At 44.5% G+C, this 18,734-nt stretch overlaps 1 protein-coding gene across 1 annotated transcript in view; it reads right to left on the bottom strand.

The window, feature by feature from the left end:
- The window catches only part of LOC113426234 (pregnancy zone protein-like), an 87,030-nt gene that overhangs the window by 55,354 nt on the left and 12,942 nt on the right, over nucleotides 1–18,734 (bottom strand). Inside the window, exons 4-11 of the mRNA XM_087952869.1 lie at nucleotides 18,463–18,515; nucleotides 15,364–15,384; nucleotides 8,898–9,069; nucleotides 7,468–7,552; nucleotides 6,916–7,039; nucleotides 4,937–5,051; nucleotides 2,828–2,937; nucleotides 951–1,112 (exon numbers count right to left, since the gene is read on the bottom strand). Coding sequence (XP_087808995.1) covers nucleotides 951–1,112; nucleotides 2,828–2,937; nucleotides 4,937–5,051; nucleotides 6,916–7,039; nucleotides 7,468–7,552; nucleotides 8,898–9,069; nucleotides 15,364–15,384; nucleotides 18,463–18,515 — 842 coding nt within the window. The remainder of the gene's footprint in view (nucleotides 1–950; nucleotides 1,113–2,827; nucleotides 2,938–4,936; nucleotides 5,052–6,915; nucleotides 7,040–7,467; nucleotides 7,553–8,897; nucleotides 9,070–15,363; nucleotides 15,385–18,462; nucleotides 18,516–18,734) is intronic.

Here is an 18,734-nt window from a genome sequence, read left to right as displayed (position 1 = left end):
GCAATTAAAAACCTTCTCATCTTCAACAGTTTGTAAGATCTCTCTTTTCTCTCCATAACTCTTAATTTATGCCATATACACACACCTAATCTTTACATATATCTCTATATCACTGCTATAGGTTTATCCTATCCTCTTTTGCCTTCTAATGCAAAATCTATCTTTGGTCAATCCATTTGTACCAGCAGTTCCAGCTATTGTAGTATATTGAAGTGTCTTTGTTTTTTAGTGCCAAAGTTAGTTCTTCCATTTCTGCACAACTTGAGATTTTTTGAATGATCGTTTCCTCTGATGGAACCTGAGGCTGCTTCCAACATTGGGCGAAGGCTAATCTGGCCGCTGTTAAAATGTGTATTGTCTTCATTTTATGGCAGGATGCCTGAGAGGCCCCCAAGCCGAGCACCTGCCACATAAAAGCCCAGATTTACCAACTGTCGATAAGAAAGACAAAAAATGTCTGGATAGTGGATGTGGCAGAAGCAGAATAGGAGAAAAGGAACTGGAGAAAAATCACAAAATGTAAAAGTGGAATTCTGATAAGGTAAAGCTTTCCCTCGTTCCGTTGTGTCCAATTCTACGGGACAGTGTTTATGTCCGTTTCTTAGCCAAGAGAGCCAGAATTCTCCGAAGACATTTCCATAGTCATGTGGCCAGTGGGACTATATGTAAAGCCACATGGTACGCCGTTACCTTCTCACCAAAATGGTACCTATTTATCTGCTCTCATTTTGCAGGAGCTGGAGCAAGTAACAGGAGCTCATGCCATAACGCAGGACTCGGATCTCAAACCCTGACAAGCTCAGAGTCTTCAACCACTCAGCCATTGCACCCCATCTTATTCGTAAGTAAAAAGTACCTTTCTACCTCGGATCCTATTTGGCAAAGGACACACCAAGCTAAGAACCTTGCCGTGATTTACGGTTAACAACTCCATCACTAAGAATACTCACAGTGAGCTGCAGGCTATCTCCTGTGAAGCCGGAAGTCTCTATGGAAAAGTGGGCTTTTCCCTCATCATCCGTCGTGAAGTAGGAACTGTTCTGTACTCCTGATATTCGAAGCTTAATGGTCTTGTTGGATATTGGATTTCTTCTGCCATCCTCAAGCTTAAGCTAAAGTTACAAAGCAAACACAGGCTTAGGAACGGATCCAATTGCTGTGCTAGATTGAAGTCTAGCGTACTTCAATCAGGGTACCCTTCACACAGGGTAGCTGTGTGAACAGGAGTTGGGTCAGAGGGGAAGAGGAACCACTCATCTAAGTCCCAAAGAGCCTTTTTTTTTTCCTCAAGGGTCAATTGGACTTTCTTGTTTTACTTCGAAGACGTTTCACTTCTCATCCAAGAAGCTTCTTCAGTTCTGACTGGATGGTGGGGAATGGAAGGATTTATATTCCTCGCAGACAGCTGGTCATAAATCCTTCCATTCACCCCCCTCATCCATTCAGAGCTGAAGAAGCTTTTTGGATGAGAAGAAAAACAAGGAAAGTCCAGTTGCCTCTTGAAAAAGGACCTTCAGGAGCAATATCTCTAAGCAGAAGTAGGATTCAAAAATCCCACCAACCTCTAAAAAATACTGGACTAAAATCCACACGTGGTTGGAAAAAATGACAAAAAAGCATATAGACTTGAAACCAGAGATATTTTTATTGGGAATTTTACCTGAAACATATAGTAAAGATTTGAAATATCTGATTGTAAATGTATTAACAGCGGCTAGGATTGTATTTGCTAAAAACTGGAAAAATGAGAAAATACCATTGCAGGAGGAAATCATTAAGAAAATATTGGAATGTGCTGAAATGAGTAGATTGACATTTGAAATCAGAGAGCAAGAGGATAAACAATTTTATAAAATTTGGGACCTTTTCTATCAATGGTTAGATAATAAAATACAGTAATGAAACATGTAGATTTTTAGAAAATAATAAATATATAAAGATGTACTTCTTTTTTATTATAGCTACAAAATGTTTTTAGGATAGATTTGGGATGATAATGTGAACTGTTATAAAATAAATTAAGTAAATTATGGTTATCTCGTAAAATATGAATGAATAAAACTATAGTCAAACGATTGATTAATAATCATACTAGGGTATTTAATCTTTGATTGATAATATGAGCTTTTATGTAATGTAACTGCAATTGAAGACTACGAAATGGAGGCACAAAATAATTGGTAAACCAACCGGCACACTGTTTGTACACTTATGGAAGAGATTTTTATGTTTTTATGTTTTGTTTGTTTATGTTTGTTTTTAAAAAGCAATAAAATTTACAAAAAAATAAATAAATCCCAGCAACCAGTTCGCTACCCAGTTGCTGGATGGGCGTGGCCATGGTGAGGCTGGCCTACCGGAACTTCCAGGACGGCCGTTTTTCACCTTCCCGAGGGTCTGGAAGCTTCCCTCGGGTCTCTGCGAGGGCGAAAATGGCCTCCCTGGACTCTGGAGGCCTTCCGGAAGGCAGAAATAGGCCCGTTTCCAGACTTCCGGTACTTCCGGAAGGCCCGTTTTCCCCCCTCCCAGAGACTCCGCGCGGACCCAGCACTCACCTGCATTGCAAATGAGTCGCGTGCAGTGGGGAGGGGTGGGCGGAGCCAGCCGGTTGGTTCAAATACCATTTCGTCAAACCAGATGCAAATTTAACATCCAGTTCACCCAAACCGGTCTGAACCGGTCGAATCCCACCCGTCTCTGAGACTTAAGAGTGGGTTGCATCCAAAGAATAGGAAGGGCTTCTTGGACAGTCCTACTCAACCACTGATTCAATACATGGTTCAAATAAAATATTTAACCAGGGTGGTCATCAACCAGTTTGCCTTACCTCCCCAGAGAGAGGAAGTCCAGGTTTGTAGTAATTGTCCACATTTTCAAAGGAAACGGCGCTGATCACCGAAGTTATCTGCGTGGTACCCGAGCCTGTTAGCACAACCTCTGCCGAAAAGGAACCAACGACACATGTAAAGCTTAGGAACAACACAATAGCACCCTTTGCTGATTGAAATGAATGTGAAGATGTTTAAAAATGAGGTCAGTATCAGTAACCAGGAATTAAATAGTCAATTTTTCCCTTTTACTTTTTTGAAATTAGAAATAAAATTAAGGGGGGGGGAAGATTCATAGTTTTCTTGTTAACAATTGTATCATTCAATTGAACCCTTTCACATCCAGTAGACACTGTCTTAGAAATGTTTGTTTAGTAACCATTCAACGTTACAATGGGACAGAAAAAACGTGACTTCAAAGGATAATTAGAACAACAACAAAAAACAATTGCTACCAACCTGCCTTCAATTGACGACCTGTATATAGTAATAGTAGTGCAGACTTAGTAAATAGTTGGACAGTGTTGAGGGAATTATTTGTTTAGCAGAGTGATGGCGTTTGGGAAAAAAACTGTCCTTGTGTCTAGTTGTTTTGGTGTGCAGTGCTCTATAGCGTCCTTTTGAGGGAAGGAGTTGAAACAGTTTATGTCTGGGATGTGAGGGGTCTGTAAATATTTTTCACGGCCCTCTTTTTGATTCATGCAGGTCCTCAATGGAAGGCAGGTTGGTAGTATTTTTTTTTTGTTTTTCTATTCTATTCCCATTCCCATTGTCTATTCTGTTCTATTCTATTCTATTCTATTCTATTCTATTCTGTTCTGTTCTGTTCTGTTCTGTTCCATCCATTCCATCTCATCCCATCCCTTTCTACTCTACTCTACTCTACTCTACTCCACTCCACTCCACTCCACTCCACTCCACCCCTTTCTATTTCTATTCTATTCTATTCTATTCTATTCTATTCTATTCTATTCTATTCTATTCTATTCTATTCTCCATTCCATTCCATCCCACCCCATCCCACCGCACCCCAGCCCATCCCTTTCTATTCTATTCTATTCTATTCTATTCTATTCTATTCCTCCATTCCATTCCATTCCATCCCACCCCACCCACCCCCCCACCCCATCCCTTTCTATTCTATTCTATTCTATTCTATTCTATTCTATTCTATTCATTCCATTCCATTCCACCCATCCCACCCCACCCATCCCATCATTTCTATTCTATTCTATTCTATTCTATTCTATTCTATTCTATTCTATTCTATTCTATTCTATTCTATTCTATTCCATTCCATTCCATTCCATCCCATCCTTATTCTATTCTATTCTATTCTATTCTATTCTATTCTATTCTATTCTATTCTATTCTATTCCATCCCATCCCATCCCATCCCATTCTATTCTATACTATTCCATCCCATTCTTTTCTATTCTATTTTATTCCATTCCATCTCATCCCATCCCATCCCATCCTATTCTATTCTATCCCATCCCATCCCATCCCATCCTTTTCTATTCTATTCTATTCTTCTTTTTGACACTTATGATCATTATAGCATGGTCACTTGATCAAAATTTGGCTTCTTGGCAATTGGTTCATATTTAGGACATTTGCAGTGTCCCAAGTTCAGGGGATCTTTTTTTGTGACCTTCTGACAAGCAAAGTCCATGAGGAAGCCCAATTCACTCAACCATCACATTGCTCCCTTAGCAAGTGCAGTGATTTACTTAACAACCACGGCAAGAAAGATTGCAAAAATGGGGCAAAACTCACTAAGCAATTGTCTCACTTAGCAACAGAAGCGTTGACCTATATTCTGGGCCACAAAAGCCAGGTTCTGGCCAAGTTCTTTACAAACTCTGGTGTTCCACAGGAATTGTCTTTCAGACTTGTGTGGATTTGGGGTGAACCGCTGGGGAATTCTGGGAGTTAAAATGTACCCATTTCTAAAATCACCAATTTGTAAAAAAAAAAAAAGCAAAAAAAAAGCCCTGTTTTCGAGGAAAAGCTGAAGATTGAAGCTGCGGGTCTCACTACACAAAGCAAGCTGCGCACTACCCCCCCCCAACCAAGGTATCCTCCACCTTCCTCACATGATTTACCTGTCCCCTCCTCTGTGATTGTGCCCTCCGTGATGATCTCCATCCGAAATCCACCTCTCTTCAATTGGAATATTTTCAGATCCACCGTGTGAGAGAAGCAGCCGTGAATGTCCGCCTGGCATGGGAAATCAAGAGAGGAGCAAGTTGCCGTGGCTGATTCTCTTTATTCTTCCTCTTTTCCTCAAGAAACTTCCTGAGGTAAACCCTTCTCAGACTGTCTCCTGAAGGGCTCATTTGCGGCCTGCAACTTGGCCCAGATGATCGACTAAAAAAAAAAAACGCTGGAAAACTTTGGGGCTCAACTTCACCTTGGACTTAACTTTTCAGACTATAACGAAAAGAAGCCATTTTGACCATCCAAGCTAACAAGGGTATGTTCACTTTTTATTTCAGAATCAGAATTGGAATAGAGCTGGAAGGGACCTTGGAGGTCTTCTAGTCTGGCCCCTTGCTTAAGCCCCCTGAAGGCAGGATAAAGAAGCAACCAATGGAAACTAATCCAGGAGAGAAGCAACCTGGAACTGAAGAGAAATTTCCTCAAGAGGGAGAACAATTATCACGATACAAATCGTGGAAGGGTTTGCTTCCAAAAGTGGAGAGCGCACCAACACTGAACAAGAGATTGGACTTCCCCTTTGTCTGAAATGTTTATCGGGTTTCCTATTTGAGCAGAAGGTTGGATTCGAAGACCTCCAAAAGCAATGGTGGGATTCTACCAGTTTCCCCACCGTCGGCGATCGCACACGCTCCTAACCCGCGTGCGCAGCTTTCCAAGCACCAGCTGAGGCTCGGCCAATCAGCGGAGGGGATAAAGAACGGGGGCGGGTGGGATCCTATGCGGGTGGGATCCTATGCTTTTTCTCTTCTTTCTCCTCTCAGCTGGTCAGGTTCGGCCAAAGCGATAGTAATTTTTGCTACCAGTTCGGCTGAACCAAGCCGAACCAGTAGCATTTCACCACCGCTCCACAGTCCCTTCCAACTATTTTCATGTTATTGTGGAAATGTATTTTTTAAAAGCAGGCTCTTGAAAATATGACCGAGTTTTGCCTTCCCTCCTCCTTAATACTAAAGAAAATCAGAGTTGGGCAACCTTGAGTTTCTCCCTCACTGTCTCCTCCCTTCCAAGCCTAAAATCTGATTTTAATCCTCTTTCACAGCCTAAAGTCACAGTTGTGAAATGGGTGGCCGTATAAGCTGTATATGCATTTTAAATAAATAAATACGCAAACATGCTGGTGTTTGTAGAATGGCTGTGGAATGTCTTCTTCAATATCATGTCTTTGTTCCTCCATACCAGTATTTCTTAACCCCAGCAACATGAAGATCTGTGGTCCTTGGTGCTCTCTGAGCCTGGTTGCTTTTTTACAGACAGATTAACAGAGTTGGAAGGGACCTTGTAGGTCATCTACTCCAACCCCCCACCCAAACAGGAGACCCTACATCATTTCTGAAAGATGGCAGTTCAGTCTCTTCTTGAAAGTCTCAAGTGATGAAACTCCCACAACTTCCGAGGGCAACTTCTGTTCCATTGGTTGATTGTTCTCACTGTCAGAAAGTTTCTCCTTATTTACAGGTTAAATCTCTTCCTTGTTCAGTTTCCATTGTTCAGACATTTCACTACCAAACTAGGTGACATCATCAGAGCTAAGAGGGCACAGGATTAAACTAGCAGTTCCACCCTGAGAGCTGCAATTATTCTCTTCTGTTGGTACTTGGAGATGCGTGGACTTCAATTCCCAGAATTCGCCAGGAAGCTTGGTTTAAAATGGGTGGACTTCAATCATCTGACCAAGTTGCTGGGAATTCTGGGAGTTGAAGTTCACACATCTTCACGTTGCGGAGGTTGAACAACGCTGCTCCATGCATTCCCTTGAGACAAATGTTGTCCCCGATTGTGTGAACCCCATGGGGACTCCAGCGGTTGAGGAATCTTCACAAGCCCTGGTCAAAAGGTCTCTGCTATAACTTTTGGGACTCACCTCTCCACTGAATTCCTCACAGACAGCTTTGGACTCTTCGCCATAACACGAGCTTCTGAACTGAGAAAATTCCCGGCAAACCCTGATGCTGACTAAACCAGGAACTGGCTTCCCATAGGTGTACCTGTGACCAGAAACAACCAAAAAAGATTAGGGAAAAAAATGAGATGATTGGTACAAGCAGCACCCTGGCTAAAGAGGAAAAGGGCGGGAGGAAAGGAAATCCAATTACCACAGGTAGTCCTCGACTTACAACCACAGTTGAGCCCCAAATTTCTGTTGCTAAGTGAGACATTTGTTAAATCTTTGTTGGGGGTGGTCAGTAAACGAATCTATTGACTTCAATGGGCCTTTTTTTTTTTTGCTGGAAGCCAGAAATAAATGTTGGTTTCTACCAAATAAACATCGTAATTCATGGTCACAAGACCACGGCTGGCACAGAAGGAGACAGGGGTAAGGGAAATCGCCAATGTGAAGAATGTCTGTCAGAAAAAATAATAACAATCCTAGCTTTGAATAAGAAGAAAAGAAAGTCAGATCGTTGCCACTTACTTGCCGCAGGCGGTGACTTCCAGTTCGTTGTCCAGAATTGATATGACTGAGGGGGACTTGACAACAACTTCAAACTTGGGCAACACTACAAGGAAGAGTGAAGTACCAGGATAAAATCAGAATTTTTAAAAAGGAAAAAAAGAGAAGAGGGGTGGGTGGGAAAGCCAGAATGCACTCTGTCTCTGCTTCCTTATGCCCTCCTTCCCACAGCCATGGAGCCAAGATGCAGCTTAATTTTGGGATTGTAAGAGGTCCAGAGTCATTGGTTGAGATGGGCAGCTAAAGAGAAGAAGGGAGGGAGGGAGGGAGGGAGGGAGGGAGGAGTTTGTTTCAGCAATGAGTTTTTGTTTCAGCAATGAGTTTTGGGAAGGAGGGAGGGGGAGGGAGGGAAGGGAGGGAAGGAAGGAAGGAAGGAAGGAAGGAAGGAAGGAAGGAAGGAAGGAAGGAAGGAAGGAAGAAGGAAGGAAGGAAGGAATTAGTTTCAGCAATGAGTTTTGGGAGGGAGGAGGGAGGAGGGAAGGAGAAAAGGAAGGAAGAAGGAAGGAAGGAAGGAAGGAAGGAAGGAAGGAAGGAGGGAAGGAAGGCAATGAGGAAGGAAGGAAGGAAGGAAGGAAGGAAGGAAGGAAGGAAGGAAGGAAGGAAGGAAGGAAGGAAGTTTAGATAGTTTTGGGAAGGGAGGGAGGGAGGAGGAAGAGAAGGAAGGAAGGAAGGAAGAAGGAAGGAAGGAAGGAAGGAAGAAGGAAGGAAGGAAGGAATTAGTTTCAGCAATGAGTTTTGGGAAGGGAGGGGGAGGGAGGAAGGAGGAGGAAGGAAGGAAAGGAAGGAAGGAAGGAAGGAAGGAAGGAAGGAAGGAAGGAAGGAAGAATTAGGCAAGAAGGAATTAGTTTCAGCAATGAGTTTTAGGGGAAGGAGGGAGGGAGGGAATTAGTTTGCAATGAGTTTTGGGAAGGAAGGAAAAGAAGAGGAGGAGGAAGGAAGGAAGGAAGGAAGGAAGGAGGAAGGAAAGGAAGGAAGGAAGGAAGGAAGGAAGGAAGGAAGGAAGGAAGGAAGGAAGGAAGGAAGGAAGGAAGGAAGGAAGGAAGGAAGGAAGGAATTAGTTTCAGCAATGAGTTTTGGGAAGGAAGGGAGGGAAGGAAGGGAGGAAGGAAGGAAGGAAGGAAGGAAGGAAGGAAGGAAGGAAGGAAGGAAGGAAGGAAGGAAGGAAGGAGCCTGGCTGGGGAATTCTGAGAGTTAAAGTCCACAAAGTTTGGAGACCCCTGATCTAAATAAACAGCTCAATTCCCCACTCCTAACCTGTCCATCATTTACAATATGTCTTTCCCCACCCCACCCGCCAAAATCAGTCCAGTAAAAGATATAACCCAACAACCACCGTTCCATCTCATTTGGGTGTGGACAAGTTGGGTACCAAGACACTGACTTCATCTTACCGTATTCGCCCACCGTAAAAGAATGTTGAATCTTCCTTCCAGAATCCTTCTGAACCACCACCACTTTGTAGGCGCCTAAGGCAGGCTCGGAAGCCAGGGGAAATTCCAGCTGGACCAGGCCCCCGTTCAGATCCACATCTGTCCACTGGAACAACCGGTTTCTCTTGGGGTCCTGTACATGCCGAGGAAGCAGGGACATAAAATGTAAGGAAGCAGTTTTGCTCTTGTTAATTTCAAACAATCCAGATTCCAAAACCTGTAACCCTTTCTAGGTGCTCTGCTTTAACAGATAACAGACAATCAGAGTTGGAAGGGACCTTGTGGGTCATCTAGTCCAACCCTCTGCCCAAGCGGGAGACCTTACACCATTTCTGACAGATGGCAGTCCAATCTCTTCTTGCGAAGTCTCAAGTGACGATGCTCCCACAACTTCCCAGGGCAACTTCTGTTCCATTGGTTGATTGTTCTCACTGTCAGAAAAGTTTCTCCTTATTTCTCCTTGTTCAGTTTCCATCCACTATTCCTTGTCTGGCCTTCGGGTGCTTTAGAAAATAGCTTGACCCCTTCTTCCTCTCTGTGCCAGCCCCTCAAATATTGGAAGACCGCTGTCATGTCTCCCCTGGTCCTTCTCTTCACTAGACTAGCCAAGGCCCAGTTCTTGCAACCGTTCATCGTATGTTTTAGTCTCCAGGCCCCTAATCATCCTGGTTTCTCTTCTCTATGGTTGGTGCCAAATGCCCAGAGCAAAGTCATATGACTGCAGAGGGAACGCTAATGTCAGAACTTCAAACCTGGGTCATAAGTCTGTGGTAATTGCTACTAATTGCTAAGCAACCGGTCGTAAGTCAAGAACTACCTGTGTGAGCACGCCCAAGGGATTGATAGGAAAGAGGATTTTTGGACCGAGCAATGTTGGATACACGGGAGCATTTCTAGTAGAACTCGATCACCACAGATTATGTTTTAATCTCCAGTCCCCTAATCACCCTGGTTGCTCTTCTCTGTACTTTCTGCAGGGCATTTTGCCCATTTGTTCCAAGTTAATCCAAGTTTTGTTCAAAGCTAGTTTAATGAAAAGAAGGACTAGGGGTGACATGGTGCCAGTGTTCCAATATTTGAGGGGCTGCCACAGAGAAGACGGGGGAGTCAAGCTATTCTCCAAAGCATCTGAGGGCAGGACAAGAAGCAACGGATGGAAACTAATCAAGAAGAGAACCAACCTAGATACAAGGAGAAATTTTCTTACAAAACAATTAAGCTCCTGAGTCCAGGACCAAAAGTAACAGAGGGAGACTTATCAAACAGAGATCAAACCTAGAATTAAGAACAAGGCGGGGGGTGGGGGAACCACCTCAGCCTATTTTGCATCATCAGTTCTAAATCTTGTCTATGCCTCCAGATGTTGAATTTGGCCCTTTGGCATCAATGTCCACAACTTAGTAAAAGAGAATTTCTCTGCCAAGTAACTGTTCAGTGTGGCCTCTAGGGTTAATCTTTAATACCATTTTGCTTTTCTGTTTATTCTCAGAATAAAAAAAAAATGTCTCTTTGCTCAAGATAGCCCACAGATAAGTTATCTGAGGTACCATCCGCCAGTTAAAATAGGGCATGCCAGATACAGCAGACAGCAGCGGATCAAATATTGCAGAAATCCTTTCAAACAATTTAGTGAACGGAAAGCTGACTAAACAATTTTGCAACTAGCCTTTTAAAAGCTCATTTCTGTGAGCCAATGCTCACATTTTGAAATGACATACCAATATTCTGGCTTGGCTGGGTTTCTACAATCTTGAACAATCTACAACAGAGGTGTCCAAAGTTGGCAACTTTTAAGACTTGTGGACTTCAACAGCCGGAATTCTCCAGCCAAGCATAGCTGGCTGGAGAATTCTGGGAATTGAAGTCCACAAGTCTTAAAGTTGCCAAGTTTGGGGACCTCCTGATCTACACCCATTTTCAAATTCAAATTACAATTCAAGTCTCTGAATTGTATGTCTGTCAAACCTATTACATCCCTTGATGTAAAAAAAAATGTTGAGACTCGAGAAAGAGTGCCGAGAAAAGCAACAAAGATGATTAGGAGACTGGAGGCTAAAACCTATGAAGAATGGTTGCAGGAACTGGGTATGTCTAGTCTGACGAAGAGAAGGACCAGGGGAGACATGATAGTAGTGTCCCAGTATCTCAGGGGCTGCCACAAAGAAAAGGGAGTCAAGCTATTCTCCAAAGCACCTGAAGGACAAGAAGCAACGGATGGAAATTAATCAAGGAGAGAAGCAACCTAGAACTAAGGAGGAATTTCCTGACAATTAGCCAATTGAACAACTTGCTTCCAGAAGTGGTGGATGGTCCAACACTGGAAGTTTTTAAGGAGAAATTGGACAACGATTTGTCTGAAGTGGTGTAGGGTTTCCCGCCTAAGCAGCGGGTTGGACGAGAAGACCTCCAGGGTCCCTTCCAACTCTTCTATTGCTGTTGCTATTGGTTTATTTATATTGTTTTGTTTCCTAGTGTGATTTGATTGCTTATTTAGTGACCTATGACCATCACTGTTGTATCTTATGATTTTTGATGACTGTATTTTTTTCTTTTTATGTACACTGAGAGCATCTGCACCAAGACAAATTCCTTGTGTGTCCAATCACACTTGGCCAATAAAAGAATTCTATTCTATTCTATTCTATTCTATTCTATTCTATTCTATTCTATTCGTCCACAAGTCTCAAAGTTGCCAAGTTTGGGGGCCAGTTGAGGTCCAGAAGTCTTAAAGGGGCCATCGTTCCCCACCTCTGGCACATGCGAATCTTCTCCAAATTTCCTTCTCCCTTTAAAGAATCCACCCCGAGCAGATTAGAGTCCAGGAAAATGGAAATGTAATGCCCCTGGACAATATCCAACTTGGGGAGCCTGTTGCCAGCGGTTCAAGGCCTTGGTGGCTTGATGATTGCAATAAAACAAAGATGAACTTTGAGCAGGGGTGGACAATTTTACTAGAGCCTCTTTAAAAAAGACCTTGGGCCAAGAATGGCTGGCTCAGGAATTCTGGGAATTGAAGTCCACAGGTCGAAAAGAGGCCATAGTTACCCACCTGGGACTTTTGAGTATAGTTTCCCCCAAGTTAATGAGTGACATCTCTTTCAAAAACGAAAGCCTCCTTAGAGCAGCTAAGGTTTTAGATGGATTCAGCCACTTGTGCTCCCTCGGTTTTCTACAGAATTTCTATAGAATCCATCCGTCAAAGGCACTTCTCCCTCAATATAGTTTACAGTTATCTGTCAGAAATGGTGTAGGGCCGTGATGGTGAACCTATGGCAGGCGTGCCACAAGGTGGCACGCAGAGCCATTTGTGCCGGCACGCAAGCCACGGGCAAACTTACCTCACGGCACATGTGCGTGTTTCCCAGCTGATTTGGGGCCTTTTGAGGCCTTTTTTCAGCCTCCTGGAGGCTTGAGGAAAGCCTTAGCAGGCCGAAAAATAGGCCCGTTTTGTCACTTTCTGTATTTCCGGAAATACCGGAAGTGATGAAACAGGCTCATTTTTCGGCCTGCAAAGGCTGCAGAAGCTTTCCTCAAGCCCCCGGGAGGCCGAAAAAGGCCTGAAATGGGCCAAAAATCATCTGGGAGGCGCAGTGCAGGTAAGAGGGCGGAGAGAGATTGTACGTGCATGTGCAGGGGGCGTGGGGGGGTGCACACATTGCCTTCTGGGTGCTGGCGAGTGCTCGTGCACAAGCGCGCGCACATTTTTTGGCACAGGAGCCCAAAAAGGTTAGCCACCACTGGTGTAGGGTCTCCTGCTTGGGCAAGGGGTTGGACTAGATGACCTACAAGGTCCCTTCAAACTCTTGATTATCTGTTATCTGTTATGATTAACAGAGAGGCCCGATGGGACTCTTGGAAGAATTTCCCAAGTAGTTTAAGCCAGCAGAATACAAAATATAGAATATCAGAGATGGCCTTGTAGGTCTTTATCTACTTCAACCTGCTGCTCAACGAGAACAGAACAGGGTCGGAAGGGACCTTAGAGGTCTTCTAGTCCAACCCCCTGTTCAAGCAGGAAACCCTATACCATTTCAGACAAATTGGTTGTCCAGTCTCTTCTTAAAAACCTCCAGTGTTGGAGCGCCCACAACTTCTGAAGGCAAGCCGTTCCACCGGTTCATTGTTTAACTATTAGGAAACTTCTCCTTATTTCTAGCTTGCTTCTCTCCTTAATTTCTCTCCATTGCTTTTTGTTCTGCCTTCAGGTGTTTTGGAGAATAGATTGAACTTGTTCTGCCTTCAGGTGTTTTGGAGAATAGATTGATCCCTTCTGCTTTAACAAATTAACAGAGCTGGAAGGGACCTTGTAGGTCATCTAGTCCAACCCCCTGCCCAAGCAGAAGACGCTACACCATTTCTGACAGATAGGACTCCAGTCTCTTCTTGCAAGTCTCAAGTGATGACGCTCCCACAACATCTAAGGGCAAAACTGTTCCACTGGTTAATCGGTCTCACTGTCAGAAAGTTTCTCCTTATTTCCAGGTTGAACCTCTCCTTGTTCAGTTTCCATCCATTGTTCCTTGTCTGGCCTTCAGGTGCCTTGGAAAATAGCTTGACCCCTTCCTCTCTGGGGCAGCCCCTCAAATATTGGAAGACGGCTATCGGGTCAGGAGGTTAGATCACTGTTTGATAAGCTTTCCTCTGTCACTGTTCTGACCCCAACAGCACGAGGCCAAGTCCTCGTCCTGATAAACCCCTTTTATTTGTTTTACTCTCCAACAAAGTTCCGGCTAACAGTCTTTCAAAATAGTTCACAGTTACAAATCTTTATCAGGCTTGGGGAGTGGCCAGGCCGATATCTTTCCGACACTGCAATACTTGGCAAGCATGCCGGAATGAACTAAACCCCAGTCCCCCTTTGCTCCTCTTTTATTCCCTATGGGAGGGGGCCATTCACCGTCCACCTGTGGCTTTCCTCCCAAGTCAGGCCCTTGTTCCTCAGCTGTTCCCTTCATCTGGCAACTCTGTGCATTACACACTGGGAACAGGCTCCAGCTGTTCTTCTGCCTCACTGATGTCTGACTCCACTGATAACTGTCAGACGGCCCCAGACTCAGGTCTGCGTCCAATGCAGAGCACTCGTCAGAGCCTTCCCCAGACTCCAGGACTGGCCCATGTTCTTCCCCAACCTCCACACTGTCCAAGTCTGCTGCCAGCTCTGCTGGCCGCTGTCGGACCACAACAAGTCACTTCTTGTCCTGCCCTCAAAGTGCTTCGAAGTGTTTTGCATGCTTTCATTGTAATCCTTCACCAAATTGGTTGCCTTCCCCTCCCATCTTTAGGCAATCAGAGACGTTGATCTGAAGGCCAAATAAGAAGTGAGAAGAACACTGTTCCCCAACTGTGGCAACTTTAAGATGCATGTGGCAACTCTAAAAAAACCACAGAGATATGGAGAACATGATTGATGGCTCTGGGCTATGGCTGTGTCCCATTGGAGAATATGAATTATGATACACCCAGGGGGTGAGGGGAAAACCAGGGTCAAGGGTGACAATGAATGATGTGTCGCAATGCCGGACATGTTTAACTCCCAATAAATCCTTTTGGAAGTTTTCGAAGTTTGGCTCGAGACTCATGATTTAATTGGGGTAACTGCCGGAATCCTGACAGCGTGGTCTTCAATCTCCAGAATTCTGGCTTGGGGAATTCTGGGAGTTAAAAGAGTCCATGCATATTAAAGTTGCCAAGATTGGGAAACTCCTGGACAGGAATCTAACTGCTGATAATATATCTAAGAGCTGTGTTGGCACAGTGGTTAAAATGCAGTATTGCAGGCTAATTCTGCCGACTGCCAACAGTTCGATCCTCACCAGCTCAAGGTTGACTCAACCTTCCATCCTTCCAAGGTCGGTAAAATGAGGACCCAGATTGTTAGGGACAATATGCTGAGTCTATTGACTGTTTGCTAGTATGATTTGATCGCTTATTGTACCCTAGGACTATTATTAAGTGTTGTATCTTATGATTCTTGATGAATGTATATTTTCTTTTATGTACACTGAGAGCTTATGCGCCAAAGACAAATTCCTTGTGTGTCCAATCATACTTGGCCAATAAAAGAATTCTGTTCTGTTCTGTTCTATTCTCTGCTTACAGAGGGTTGTAAAGCACTATGAAGCAATATATAAATCTAAGGGCTATTGCCATATATGCTGCTAGAGCTTTATGGGGGTGTATAGAGAGAGCTACGCTCATTTTATTTCTCCTCTTACAATGCAGCAAGGTGGTTTATTGATTTGTGCAAATAAAGCCCAGGAAAAGGGGGCGGGGCTTCATTTGCACAGGCATGGGTGTCCTCGTGACCTTGATAACCCCGCGGGAGGGATAAGGGAGTTAAAAGTTCTGGTCATTGGAAAAGGGACCTGGCTGTTATGGATTAATCTGTTAACAATTACGTGGGAAGAATAACGACTTCGTTACTTACCTCGATGTAGATCAAGGGGACCTGTGGGAGGAAACACATTTAAAACCAAGTCAGAAACAGGAATGAATTAGAGCGGAATTTTTTTCAACCTGGCCACAGTTTAGTCAATCACAACGCCGATTTGCATATCAGTGAAGTTCAAGCTGAGTGAACCTCAACTCCCAGAATTCCCCAGCCACGGATGGGCATGGCTAAGCATCCTGGGAATTGAAGTCCACAAGGTCTGGAAACACTGAGTTAGAGCTTACTTGAAGACAAATCTTGACCCTTTCCTTAACTTCTCGGTGACGTGATCTCACACCACCAAGGAGGATGCGCCCATGGCTACTAAGCAGGTCTCGGGGACAGACTCCCAAGGTCCATAAGGGACAATGGATCCTTTCTCTTCCCAACCACAGATGTCTGCATCCAGTAACACAATCTCCTCCCACGTACATTTGGAAATATCGGTTATCTATACATGCTCCTCGAGGACCATCCGTGATAGGAGGTCTCCTTTTTAGAACCTTCAAGGCGGGAGCTTTCATCTTCAGGCAGGTTGCTCTGCCTGCATTCCCAGGGTGGGCAGGGATCAGAAAAGTCAATGTTGTGTTGTAGTTGTGATTGCACTGCCCTTTTTACATGCATCATTGGCACACTTGAAAAGTCGCAATTCTGGGAATTGAAATCCACAAGTCATAAAGGGGCCATCGTTCCCCATGTTGGCTCAGGAATTCTGGGAGTTGAAGTCCACAAGTCATAAAGGGGTCATGGTTCCCCATGCTGGCTCAGGAATTCTGGGAGTTGAAGTCCACAAGTCATAAAGGGACCATAGTTCCCCATTCTGGCTCAGGAATTCTGGGAGTTGAAGTCCACAAGTCATAAAGGGACCATGGTTCCCCATTCTGGCTCAGGAATTCTGTGAGTTGAAGTCCACAAGTCATAAAGGGACCATTGTTCCCCATTCTGGCTCAGGAATTCTGGGAGTTGAAGTCCACAAGTCATAAAGGGGCATGGTTCCCCATGCTGGCTCAGGAATTCTGGGAGTTGAAGTCCACAAGTCATAAAGGGGCCATGGTTCCCCATTCTGGCTCAGGAATTCTGGGAGTTGAAGTCCACAAGTCATAAAAGGGCCATGGTTCCCCATGCTGACTCAGGAATTCTGGGAGTTGAAGTCCACGTCATAAAGGGACCATTGTTCTCCATGCTGGCTCAGGAATTCTGGGAGTTGAAGTCCACAAGTCATAAAGGGGCCATGGTTCCCCATGTTGGCTCAGGAATTCTGGGAGTTGAAGTCCACAAGTCATGAAGGGACCATGGTTCCCCATTCTGGCTCAGGAATTCTGGGAGTTGAAGTCCACAAGTCATAAAAGGGCCATGGTTCCCCATGCTGACTCAGGAATTCTAGGAGTTGAAGTCCACAAGTCATAAAGGGCCATGGTTCCCCATGCTGACTCAGGAATTCTGGGAGTTGAAGTCCACAAGTCATAAAGGGGTCATGGTTCCCCATGTTGGCTCAGGAATTCTGGGAGTTGAAGTCCACAAGTCATAAAGGGGTCATGGTTCCCATGCTGACTCAAGAATTCTGGGAGTTGAAGTCCACAAGTCATAAAGGGGTCATGGTTCCCCATGTTGGCTCAGGAATTCTGGGAGCTGAAGTCCACAAGTCATAAAGGGGTCATGGTTCCCCATGCTGACTCAAGAATTCTGGGAGTTGAAGTCCACAAGTCATAAAGGGTCATGGTTCCCATGCTGACTCAGGAATTCTGGGAGTTGAAGTCCACAAGTCATAAAGGGGTCATGGTTCCCCATGCTGACCAAGAATTCTGGGAGTTGAAGTCCACAAGTCATAAAGGGGCATGGTTCCCCATGCTGGCTCAGGAATTCTGGGAGTTGAAGTCCACAAGTCATAAAGGGGCCATGGTTCCCCATTCTGGCTCAGGAATTCTGGGAGTTGAAGTCCACAAGTCATAAAAGGGCCATGGTTCCCCATGCTGACTCAGGAATTCTGGGAGTTGAAGTCCACGCCATAAAGGGACCATTGTTCTCCATGCTGGCTCAGGAATTCTGGGAGTTGAAGTCCACAAGTCATAAAGGGGCCATGGTTCCCATGTTGGCTCAGGAATTCTGGGAGTTGAAGTCCACAAGTCATGAAGGGACCATGGTTCCCCATTCTGGCTCAGGAATTCTGGGAGTTGAAGTCCACAAGTCATAAAAGGGCCATGGTTCCCATGCTGACTCAGGAATTCTAGGAGTTGAAGTCCACAAGTCATAAAGGGCCATGGTTCCCCATGCTGACTCAGGAATTCTGGGAGTTGAAGTCCACAAGTCATAAAGGGGTCATGGTTCCCCATGTTGGCTCAGGAATTCTGGGAGTTGAAGTCCACAAGTCATAAAGGGGTCATGGTTCCCCATGCTGACTCAAGAATTCTGGGAGTTGAAGTCCACAAGTCATAAAGGGGTCATGGTTCCCCATGTTGGCTCAGGAATTCTGGGAGCTGAAGTCCACAAGTCATAAAGGGGTCATGGTTCCCCATGCTGACTCAAGAATTCTGGGAGTTGAAGTCCACAAGTCATAAAGGGGTCATGGTTCCCCATGCTGACTCAGGAATTCTGGGAGTTGAAGTCCACAAGTCATAAAGGGGTCATGGTTCCCCATGCTGGCTCAGGAATTCTGGGAGTTGAAGTCCACAAGTCATAAAGGGGTCATGGTTCCCCATGTTGGCTCAGGAATTCTGGGAGTTGAAGTCCACAGGTCTTAGGGCCATAATTCTTTACCCCTGACCTAAGTGGAAGTGCCCTCAAATCTGCTACTTTCCAAAATTCCAGGATTATAATCCTAGAATAGAATAGTGTTTGGAAGTCCTGGGAAACGTACTCCCGACTCATCTGGAAGGAATCAAAGTAAGGGAGGCTGAGATAGACACAAGTCGCCCGAATGATTCAAAGGTCCAGTTTCATTGGAGAAACTGAGCCCCCCACTGGATTAACAGAACTTTAACACGGAGCTTACCGATTAACAAACTTTCAAGGGAAGTGCCTCCATTTACATAATCCCCAAAGATTCTCACGAACTGAACAACTATCTTAAAAAAAAAAATGCTGCATGGTGGAACCTACCTGCTCGTTTACCGGAATGAATTCTTTATTCAGACAGACAACACGAAACTGAACTGAGAAAGCAAGAAGAAATCCATTTTAATAGGGATAAAAGATCTTGAGAATCGAAGAAGCTTCTTGGATGAGAAATGAAAGGTTTTCAAAGGGAAAAAACAACAGCAAGAAAGCCTTTTGGAAAAAGCATCTTTGCAAACAAACCATGATTTGGGTGGTTGAGAATCTCCCTAGACATAAAAAGTATTATATTGAATTGTGTTATATTTTTATGCCAC

This window comes from Notechis scutatus, chromosome 2 (genome assembly GCF_049901735.1).
Source record: "Notechis scutatus isolate UNSWTSFEM ecotype Mainland chromosome 2, rNotScu1.2, whole genome shotgun sequence".
NCBI classification, from domain to species: Eukaryota; Metazoa; Chordata; class Lepidosauria; order Squamata; family Elapidae; genus Notechis; species Notechis scutatus.
The sequence above is the reverse complement of the archived record's forward strand: the minus strand, read 5'-3'. Positions and strand labels throughout refer to the sequence as shown.